The following is a 10,876-nucleotide window of genomic DNA, read 5'->3' as shown; positions in this document are numbered from 1 at the left end:
ACCTTATAATGTGAGTGCTTTCTGCTTCGTTTGTTGTTGCGCGGTTTTCCTTGCTTTTTGCTTCTTTTTACAGGGGCCGAGTAAGCGTTCGCGAAGGGTTTTCATGAGCAATTATTTCCGTTCTCAAGTAGAACATACCTTTTCAGATTTTATTGCGCATGACAATGCGGTTGGCGTTCAACTATATTTCTTACATTCTTGGGCTTTTGAGCCCTTACGTGTGACGGACGCCCGAAGTAATTTAATATTGGCATTTTTTAAAGAGTAAATTCGTAGCAATTTGCCGTGTACGCAATCGCGGCCTTAAAAAAAATCTCAGCTTTTTTTTAGTGGATTTCTTACAAGGCGATTGACGTAACAAAGTGGATGCAAACAAATGTTGCATGTAGATTCAAGCGTACATTATACTATCCATGTAAAATGCGTCATGCACTGCAAGAGGCAGGTCTGTATGATTACAATCATGTCCTTCATTGGAATGAACTTATCTAGTCGAAGCACAGTGAATAAGTAATTTACGCTCTTACGTAAGCAACTCGTATCTGATCGACTTCGTGTCAACTTCACCATTGAAATCAGCCATTTAAACTTCGTCATGGGCTGATCCTTCGTCTTCATGCTTGCGCTGGGCATCCCACATTCTAGCGTAAATACTGTTGGGTCGGATAAGAAGTTCATCATGCGTGCCACTCTCTGCAATAGTGCCATTCTGCATAACAATAATTTGATGAGCGTTGCAAATCTACAACAGTAAGACTAGTAAGTATACTACATCCATGATCAGCTTTTACAAGAGCAATGTACCGTTGATAGACGATGAGCAATAACCAGCATAGTACGATTAGCTTTAAGACGATTAAGAGCATCTTGAATCTCCTGTTCCGTTACCGTATCGAGGGCCGACGTCGCCTCGTCAAGAATGACAAATGGCGGGTTCTTCAGTAGCGTACGCGCAATGGCAACACGCTGCTTTTCACCGCCCGAAAGTTTCAGTCCACGCTCGCCCACCTTTGTATTCGATTGATCCGGAAGTTTCATAATAAACTTATAAATACAGGCGGCCTTTGCCGCTGCGACGACTTCATCAAACGTCGCATTAAGGTTGCCATACTTAATGTTACGAAGAATGGTGTCATTAAAAAGAACCGTGTCTTGCGGTACAATTCCAATGGCGTCACGCAACGACTCTTGCGTGACTGTGGCAATATTTTGGTTGTTAACCAAGATCTTGCCAGCGATGCAGTCATAGAAGCGAAAAAGGAGCCGCGATATGGTCGTCTTGCCAGCACCAGTTTCGCCAACAAAAGCAGTGGTGGTGCCCCGCGAAATCGTAAATGTCAAATCTTTGACGCCAGTAGAGGCTAATTGCGACGGGTAATGGAAAGACACGTGGCGGAACGCGACATCAATTCCATTTTCCAAATCATTCTTGAAAATTCTAAGCTGCACAGCGTCAGGAGAGTCCACGACATCTGACTCTACCGATAATAGCTCGCTCAGTTTCTTCATATCAACAACCGAGTTAATAACCATATTGTATATACCGCCAAGGAAAAATAGTGGTGTAAAGAGGTTTGTCAGGTAGACAGAAATGGCAACAAAAGCTCCAATATCAATTCGTCGTCCACTGGCATCGCTCACTACATGGGGAACTGCCAACGCAAGCGCCGCTAAGACGGTGGCCTGGATAATTGTCGATTGGGTGGCATTTAACACACTAAGTGATGCTTGCGCAGACATTGAGTAGCGCATATACTTTTCAATCACTTTGGAATATTCTTCAACCTCATGACGTTCATTACCAAAGTACTTGATCGTCTCGTAATTAAGCAGTGCGTCAGTAGCTTTGTCATGGTATTCATTATCATGTCGGATCGATGCTTCACGATACTTTTTGCGCCAGAGAGTAATGGTGATAGTAAGATAGGCGTAAAGTACCAAACTAGTAAATGCCACGAAGCTCAAACCTGCCAGCTCAAAATGCATCGTAAAAATAACAATTACAACGACAGATTCAGCTAGCGTTGGAAGGAGATACAGAAACACATAGGACACGACACTATTTGCAGATTCTACTCCACGATCCATTGACCGCAGCACATCGCCCAATTTCTTTTGAACGTGCCAGTCGTACGAAAGTGACTGGACATGTTCATACGTGAGTGTCGCCAACTCAATGTATGCCGTTTGCTTCACGTTTAGATAAATAAGCGATTGAAGCTCCTTAAATAATTTTGACGTGAGCATTAAGAAACTAAAAATGGCGAGATCCCAAATGGCTTTACTGCTGTTTTTTGCCACCAAAGCATTTGTTGCTGACGCCATAAACAGAGGTGCCGCCAGATTTGCCAGCTTACTTAGAATAAGCACAAGATAGGTACTTGCAGCACGCAGTCGGTTTATCACCCCATTTGGCCAGAAATACGGCTTTAAAATGTAGACAAGCTTCACGAATGAAATACCACGCGGCTTTTGGGGTTCTATCGAATTCGAAGCGGCATTTTGTGGTAGCGTAGCGTCGTCTGCTGGCAGTGGAGACTTGATTGAGTCGCGTAGATAGCTCATGTTGACCACTTCCAGGACCGTGAAGATCAAAGGCAATGAGTTAGCCACATTGGCGTCCACAAGTGCCGTTTTTTCTTCATCAAGACGTGAAATTGCATCCAACTTGAAAGCATCTACTGCTAAGACACACAAAAAAGCAAGACAAAAGACGTTCGCAATCCATGTGACGACACGTACGTCCGGCCAAGAGTTGGCGAGCAAAAAGAGCACACTCTTAATAACGGTGGCCCAAATAGGCAGACCCCAGAAGCGCCACTGAAGCGTTTGAACGTTTAAAAGCCACTCAAAACGGAAGAACACTGCGCTTCCAAGGCTCCAGCTAGAAATCACAAGAAGACTAACTAAATCCCACGCCAGCAATAGCAACAGACTGAACTGCATGCACAACATTTGACGCTGCGCCGACTTGCGCCTTCGACGGTGTGTCAGCGAATCATCACTACTGCTTTGATCGTCAACGTTGTCGATACGCCACCGCGAGAATGCGTCTTGCTTCTCCTTTGCAATCAAGTGCTCTTTCGTGCTTCGCAGCAGTGGAATGGCTTCTCTCGATGCGTTTTGTGCCATTTTGAGACTGATGGCTAAAACAGCAGTCGGTTTTTTATGTACGACTTCAAGCACGAATTATTCATTGTACGCACAAAAATGTCCGATGACCCTTTGAATCGCTGCGTACAAATCTCAAGTCACCGCAATGGAAAAAAAAAGCTTAATAAATGCTATATCATTTGTATTTTAATGCTACTTCATATTTTAATTTACTTGTATAGCTGCCAACACCGTCGGCATCGGTCTTTGGCAACATATTATTTAAACAGTCAGGTCTTCAATTCCCGACGAGCTGCAGCGCTCAATCTGGGTAATGTCCCAGTCGCGGTCATCGGTCGGTAGAAAGCTGTGTACCGTGGCTACGAGGGTATCACAAGAATGTGCGGGTGACATAAATGCTGAGTCGCGTGAAAGCGGATCATTGCAATTGAATTCCACTTCTAGATTATGCTGGGGATGTTTGCTTACAAGCTTGTTCAATGCCTGTCGCATTAATCGGAGTACGGCCTCTTGCCTGGAGTCACTTAAGCCTCGCTCATGCAGTATGCGCAGTACGTTCTCGAAGCTTTGAACAGAGATCAGTAACGCCTCTGAAAAAGCTGCCACGTCAATGACTTCAATATTTAAGTCTTCAGCACGAGCAGCTACAAAGTTTGCAAGATAAATGTCGTGTAGGACGAGCACATCTGCAAGCTCCGAGTACTGGTATCGGAAGGAGGCAGGAGCAATAAATTGCTCGGGATTCCAGCGAGGCCAGGTCTTTGCATTTGCGGCTACTCTTACCTTTGCAAGCTCCATTGCGATGCAAGTTTGTAGTCGCTGTCTCATGCTAACGGTCCACACAAGTGTTGCACTGTTAATGTCTTCTGTCGTCTGCATTTCAAGGACGAATTGATCAGGAGATGCACGCAGCACCTGTACGAGCGCCCACAACTTCACATTAGTCTCCTCCTGCACGATTCTTGACACAATGTGCTTACCCGAATGAAGCTTGGTGTTAGCAGTTGACTGAGCACTTGATTTGATATTGATGGCACTTCTGTATCTTTTGGTCCAAGACATGTACGTAAAACTAACGCAGCGCTTCGGACTGCACCATAAAAGCGTGATGGTAATCTCAAATGATCCTTCCTTTTCTCAGCTTTCTCAATTGGGAACCTGTTACAATTGTCGTCGTGACTGCTCTGATTTGCAACAATCAGCGCCTTCGCTGAATTATCCTCTTTACATCTACTTTGAGGGTCCGACGCGTCCAGTTCACTGCTTTTGTGTTGTTCAATCGCGGGTTCTTCATCAATAAGTTCTGCCGGACAGGACACGACGATGTCGAGAAGCGACAGCAGTCCGCCAGCATTAACCACAAGTGTACAAATTTCATTAAACTGGCATAAGCCTCCCAAAGCGCTTAAGCAAACAGTCACAGCATCGATATCCGCGCATTGTTTGATTATTGGATTCGATGAAAGCTCGATAAGTGCTGCCACCACATCTGGATTTGCCGTTATAGCACGAATACCAGCTTGCTGTTTCGCCAATATGGACAGCAGGTCAATTGAGCGATACAGCAGCATGCGCGCCATGTTACGATTGCTCGAGTCAAAAAGCTCCTTATTTTGGAGCATTTGCTGAAACGATGGAGCATCCATGCACGTAAGAGCATCGGCTAATACGCTCAATCCCTTCTTTTCGAGAAACAAATGACACGCAGCCGTGTTGACACTGCGCGCTTCAGAAAAAGATAGCACTGCAATAAGAAGCTCCAAAGACAAAATCCCGCGTTCTTGGTCAATCTTACTCAGCATGGGCCAACGAAGTGGTGCTACCAAATTTATGTAAGACTCGCTTTTTATCTTTACTGGCGCACCATACAACGGAACGAGACGTGCTAAGGCTTTCAGAATTAAGACCTGTATTTCCCATGAATTAGCTGGACATGAAGCATTCCTGTCTGAAGTGTCGATCAGAGATGACGGATGCGGAGGCAAAGGCAGCAGACACGCACTGCCTGACTCGGTGCAGTACGCAGACTTACACCCATGCTTGGCCAGTTCTTCAAAAAGTGCAGTGATTGATTCGCTATACATTTCTTGTGTCCATTCACATAAAAACTTTCCGCCGTCTTCAATGTAAGAACGCAAAAAGATATTTCCTATATACAATTCTTCATCCTCATATAACTGATCAACGCCATCATTTACGCCATGGCTTGACGAATTTGACTCAGGCAAGTTGCCCGAATTAAAGTACTTGTGCTCTAGGTATCGAAACAGCCGAACACGCTGTATATGACCCCATTTCACGTCTGCAGCTCGTGTCTCATGTGCATTAAAGGTATTAACGAACTCGTCCGCATTTGTGGAAAACAGCAGTCGTCCGATGCCACAGCCTCCACATCCAAGTGCTTCATTTAGCAAGTCGTTCACTTCTTGAAACAAAGATGTTGGAATAGCGTCGCCAACAGTGCTTATTTTGGAAGACATTACGCAACACTCTTGAAGGAATTTGGCACCAGCCACGCACATACCCATACTGTTAGGGTCACAACTGGCCAACAGAACACAAACTAGAGCAAGTGCTCTCCAATTGCTATCTGTTGATGATCTTGATTGAGCCGAATTCGACGATGAAGATAACGACAATAAAAGAGATAATTCATGAGGATCCATCGTGCTACTGTGCTTAGTGGTGCCGTCCAAGAGAGCGAGCTGCTGTAGCAAAAATAATATCTGTGTGATAGTCACATGATCAAGTGTTTTCACCGCAAGAAGCCGACACAAGAAGATGCGCTTAGATTTTACTAGCTGTAACACGAACTTTCCCTGACGTATTACATTCAGTAAAAGTGACATCCCAGCTCTTATCAAGCCATCACGTTCGTTGACAATTGCAATTCTATCATCCTCTGGTTCCACAAAATGCAAAGTGTCCTCCGCAGCATCTCTTTCCACCTCGAGAGGCCCCACAATTGGTGCAGCTAAATTTGGGTCTGCCAGTACTTGCAAAATTGATCGCGCGACACTTGTGCAATTTCGGCAAAAAAATTTCGATGGCGCTTTGTATGTCAACATGATAGCAGTATTCAAGTAACGAAAACACTCGCGTAAAAACGCGGGCGAATGGTTCGCGTGGTTTCGAAGCACCGATAACACATACTGAGTCGGCAATTCACTCGTAAAACGAGTTGGATGGCGTGTGATGATCAGTCGAAGACATTGTAGACATAATTGCGCCCACTTTTCGTCATGCTCAACTACAAGCCGATCTGCTAGATGCCACACTAAAGTTAAAGGATCAGCAATCTCGTGCGGTGCTGATGAGTTGGCTATGTATGGTATGAGATACGTGAGATAGTAGCCATTGACTAAAAGCTCGTTATACATCGAAGGGTACTCCACATGAAACATTTCATCATCCCAGCGAGGCATATCCTCACAAGAATGTACCATACCTTTGTCGACCAAATCTTGTCGTCGAGATTCAAGTGTCTTAATTTCCATTCGCAAAGCTTGGCGAAGCTCGTTGCGCATGGAAGAGCGCCACACCAACCTCGGGCTTAAAAAAGTCAGACGAATAGCTTTAATAAGCTCTCGCCACGGCTCATGCGTACCTCTGATCCAGTATCGAAAGGCAGCTCCGCTAGAATGCAAAGCATTATACGACGAGACTTCCAGATCTTTCTGTTGAGGCTCAGCATCTGGAATTTTCATCGATAGAGTCGATGACGCCATTGATGTGCGCATTTGTTGATCATATTTGAACAACAACCGCGGAAGAGCCATCGACGTGACATTCGCCTCTGGTATTAGCTTTGTTTGTTGTGCTAACTGATCAGCCGTACTCTGACGAATATTAAAAAATTCCTCTGGAATTATGCGAAACATGATCCTTTTGGAGCGCATGTTGCCGCAACAGAATACTTCCACCAAGTCCGCAGATAAGTCCCGTATTTCCACAAGTGCCATGTCGTGATTCTTTTTATCTTCATCTTCTCCCACAGCCATTTCTAGTACGTACAACAGCGCGCCATACTCTCTTGCCGATTCTTGTACTTTATGGAACTGATCACGATTCGACCTACGACAAAGTTCCTTTACCAATGCAACTGCCAGTCGCATGACCTCATACTCACCATCGCTGCAATGACACAAGCCTAGCAATGACACTCGGGCGTTCATCAAAGCCTCCACAGCTTGCGTACACGTCAATAAATCTGTTGTTTTCCGTCTCAATGTCAGTGTCACGTGGAAAAGTTTTAATACGCCTGCCACCACCTTAACCGCGCTCTCCGTTTGAACTTGCTTCACGACGACAACTCCATACTGAACTAAGAGTGATTGCAAGACTCCAAAGCCACCCACTTCGCCAAACTTTTTCCTGTTTGCCGCCTCGCTTCGATTGGACGCCTTATCGCCGATCTCAAAGCCTGGACAGGGTGACACCATCAGCAGCAGCGTCTCCAGCACCGATAGTACAATCACAGAAGAAGAATGGCGCAAATAGGTAAGAAAAGGCTTCATCGAGCACTTAGCACACAATTTATAGAGCTCTCGCCACCGAATCACACGTCGAAAGCTTCTTAGAAAAAGGTCCGTCATAAAGTGCTCATGAATGCGTTGCGCCTGCTCCGTCTCGTCTTGTAGAAGACCGTATACGACGTCAAAAAGACGGCGCTCTTTGATGTCAACGCTTACGACATTATTAAAATGGTTCGCATTGTCGGGCATTTGAAGCTGAAAGGTTGCGGAATGGGAAACGGTCAACTACAAAAAGTCATTACGCTATGACCCTCACCTCTAGTGGAAACACGGCACAAAAGGTACGCAGCACTTCTTCAAGCTCAGTGTTGCTTACGTTGGAGTGGCGCAGCATTAGCACGTCGCGCAGCGCACTCTTTTGCTGCACCGAGCCAGCCTGTCCCATGTCAATGCAATGGACTGTATAACAAATGCTAGAGGTTTTTCCACCGGCTTATTTTTTATGGTTCTCACGTTGACTTTAATGTAGTGAAATGCATGTGAAAGTTTTTTATAAATCTCTAGCCCAAGTAAAGCAACAAATACATGTGAGCGTTCAGCATGAACAGCAATGGAGTTGAAGCCTTTCCAGCCCCCAGATATTATAAGTTTTGGCACCGAATACATGGAAAAAGTCGCACCATCGAACAGGGGATTCGTGGAATGGCCTTGCCACTCGAACCGTAATCATCTACTTCGGCGATGGCTGCTTAGAAGTTTCGGGAAAACCCTCGGGCTCCAACCCATCGCCACTAGGGTCATCTATGCCATTTCCTTCCAGAAGCCCCGCAAGGTCACTGCTTTTACTGCCCACGGAGCTCTGCACCATTTCCATAAGCATTGACATTTGCTTGGTCAGATCTTTATCTAGCGATTTTGGGAATTTCAAAGCATAGAATGGCTCCTGTGATCCTGAATTCGACTCGGATGTAGGTTCGAAGAAGTCGACGCCGTCGCCACCTCGCAAAATGTCTCGAATATAGTCAAACACGTATGTGATACGGGTGAAAACGGCAGGCTGCTCACCACACGTGCTACCCCAGCTCACAAAGCCAACAAGAATGTTACCATCAACTATCAAGGGACCACCGGAATCGCCGTTACACGTATCTCGGCCGCGGCCAGTACCGGCGCAGAGCATACCTTCTGTGATTCGGCCAACGTACTTGGGATATTTACCGCATTCTGCGTTCGAAATGATCGGAAGCGTCAGCCGCCTGAGAATTCTGCTGGCCAATTTGCCACTTTTCTCAGTCTTGCCCCAACCGACGGTAGTAGCCATCGTACCGACCATGTTGTCAGATCCATCCGGGGCACATGGTTGTGCAAATGGACGATCAATTGGTCTTTCAAGCTTAAGGAGCCCCACATCGTATAGGTGCGTCTTCTTTCTATACATTGGGTGACGAAAACCTTCAACCACTGGAACTGAAAACGCTTCAACACCAGTGCTTTCATTTCTGCCAAAACGGGCGATAATACCAAAAGTATCCGACCGAATGCAGTGGCCGGCCGTGAGAATGTACTGTTTAGAAATAAGCGTGCCAACACAAAATGGCTGCTGCAACAAGTTATCGACCAAATTCGCGACAAACGGGAAATCATTGATGTCTGCTTCCGTGCCGCCAAAAATGAAATTCTTTTCGTTGGTCGAGATTTCAGAAAACGAGTATTCTTTCGCGGATGCTGATAGCGTTCCCATCGCTGCGACAAAGGCGCTCATATGTGCGACTCTCATTCTTAACTTTACTGCTGGAGCTTACAAGCGCCGACGGTATGTAAATTGAGCAGGTAAAGACAAAATTGTGTTATGCGCTAAATGGTGTGATCATGTGCCGTATGTTGCAAACATGGCCGCGGAGTATTTCAAATCCTAAGAAAACATCTGGTTCTTATAAGAGCTGGGTCAGTTATGTTCATCCTGCAGCATGATAATATCTGGATGGGAACTCTCTCATTATTGTGGATGAAATTAGAGAGTTGCCATATGAGCAGTGTTATGTGCCAGGAGCCCTAAGCGCATCATCTTCGAATTTCCGACTCGATTCCAATGCAACGATGCTCGTTTGTTAATTCCTCAGCATTCATTTGCAAGCAGACCAGATACAATTTCCCAATTGCATCTGATCCGCTCGCATTCTGGAAACGCTGTCGACTAGACGGCAATGTCGAATTGTTTTCTCAACTGCATATTACAGCAATTTCAAGAAACTGGCTTATTGCCAATCTTAAAAATTCGATCGCCTAACCTCTAAGTCTCCCTTAATTATCGACGCAGCAGCCTCTTACCGTGAAAATGATAGTTTATCGCACATGCTAGTGCTCGCAACAATCTTTATCTTTAACTAAAAGCTTATAGCTTGCTCTTTCGAGGGGGTGGCCTAAACCTCAAATATTATTCCGCCCTCGCCACGTGGACATTAGCTATACGTATATTTATACGTGCCTGAACAGCTTAATTTTAAACAATGAAGTCTTAACTTTCACAAGTAATTGGCATATTTTAATTAAAAATTTGTGAGGCCTATGCGGGTCGGTCACTTTTTAATTGCTATTTTGCCCGCCTGTCTTAGCTGCTTACACTAACGCCCCGAGACCTACCAAGGGCGTTAAAGGAATGCCACAACAAATCATCGATTAAGGGGCTTCTCTCCTAACTCCGGAGTTTTTATACATTTTGTACTTAGTTCATCCAAAAAAAGCGTCATGAGGTCTCTTGTGATGCCACACATGTTCGTTTAGGGTTTGGTCTCATTCATTCAAGGGGAAAATGCTCCGGAGCAAACTTTTGTCCGAGGATAATCGTGAGCGCAGAGACCAATAGCGCTTAGTGTAACGGGGTGTATCGTTACATGAAATTAACCTTATATTATCTAGAGGTACATAATATTTGGAGGATATTACTTTACAGTAGAACCCCTCTAAAGTAATACTCTTAGGACCGAAAAGTAATATTACTTTATGCGTTTTATTACTTTAGATGCCAACCTCTTCTCTCCAGAAAAATTTCGTTTAGAAAGCTCAATGTGCAGCTGACGCATTACCTAACCCTAACCCTCGACGTGAAGCTTCAACTTTGACACTTTAACTAAACTAAAATATTTATAAGAAGTATAGAACGGGAACGGCAAATCTAAACGTCTAAGCAAGAACTGCAAACTTAACACAAAAAATGGCGAAAGCACACCTGAAGGTTGCTCATGCTCCTATCACTAATGAAATCCGCATAGCTATCAGTAAAAGGAAGC

At 45.0% G+C, this 10,876-nt stretch overlaps 3 protein-coding genes across 3 annotated transcripts; all 3 read right to left on the bottom strand.

Moving 5' to 3' along the window:
* Positions 1-349: 349 nt before the first annotated feature.
* On the bottom strand, positions 350-3,132 carry CCR75_000274 (uncharacterized protein; the record flags this gene model as incomplete). Its single annotated transcript, XM_067958382.1, has 2 exons — positions 350-742; positions 805-3,132. The coding sequence occupies 2 exons, from the start codon at positions 3,130-3,132 to the stop codon at positions 584-586; spliced, it is 2,487 nt and encodes an 828-aa protein (XP_067818419.1). The 3' UTR covers positions 350-583.
* Positions 3,133-3,375: 243 nt separating this feature from the next.
* On the bottom strand, positions 3,376-8,034 carry CCR75_000273 (uncharacterized protein; the record flags this gene model as incomplete). Its single annotated transcript, XM_067958381.1, has 3 exons — positions 3,376-4,065; positions 4,095-7,874; positions 7,906-8,034. The coding sequence occupies 3 exons, from the start codon at positions 8,032-8,034 to the stop codon at positions 3,376-3,378; spliced, it is 4,599 nt and encodes a 1,532-aa protein (XP_067818418.1).
* A 285-nt stretch (positions 8,035-8,319) lies between these two features.
* CCR75_000272 (uncharacterized protein) lies at positions 8,320-9,366 on the bottom strand (the record flags this gene model as incomplete). The annotated part of the gene is made up of 1 exon (XM_067958380.1): positions 8,320-9,366. The coding sequence occupies one exon, from the start codon at positions 9,364-9,366 to the stop codon at positions 8,320-8,322; it is 1,047 nt and encodes a 348-aa protein (XP_067818417.1).
* Positions 9,367-10,876: the final 1,510 nt, after the last annotated feature.

The sequence above is a fragment of the Bremia lactucae genome, linkage group LG6, assembly GCF_004359215.1.
Source record: "Bremia lactucae strain SF5 linkage group LG6, whole genome shotgun sequence".
Taxonomy (NCBI): Eukaryota; Oomycota; class Peronosporomycetes; order Peronosporales; family Peronosporaceae; genus Bremia; species Bremia lactucae.
Note: the sequence above shows the minus strand (reverse complement) of the source record. Positions and strands in the feature narration are given on the sequence as shown.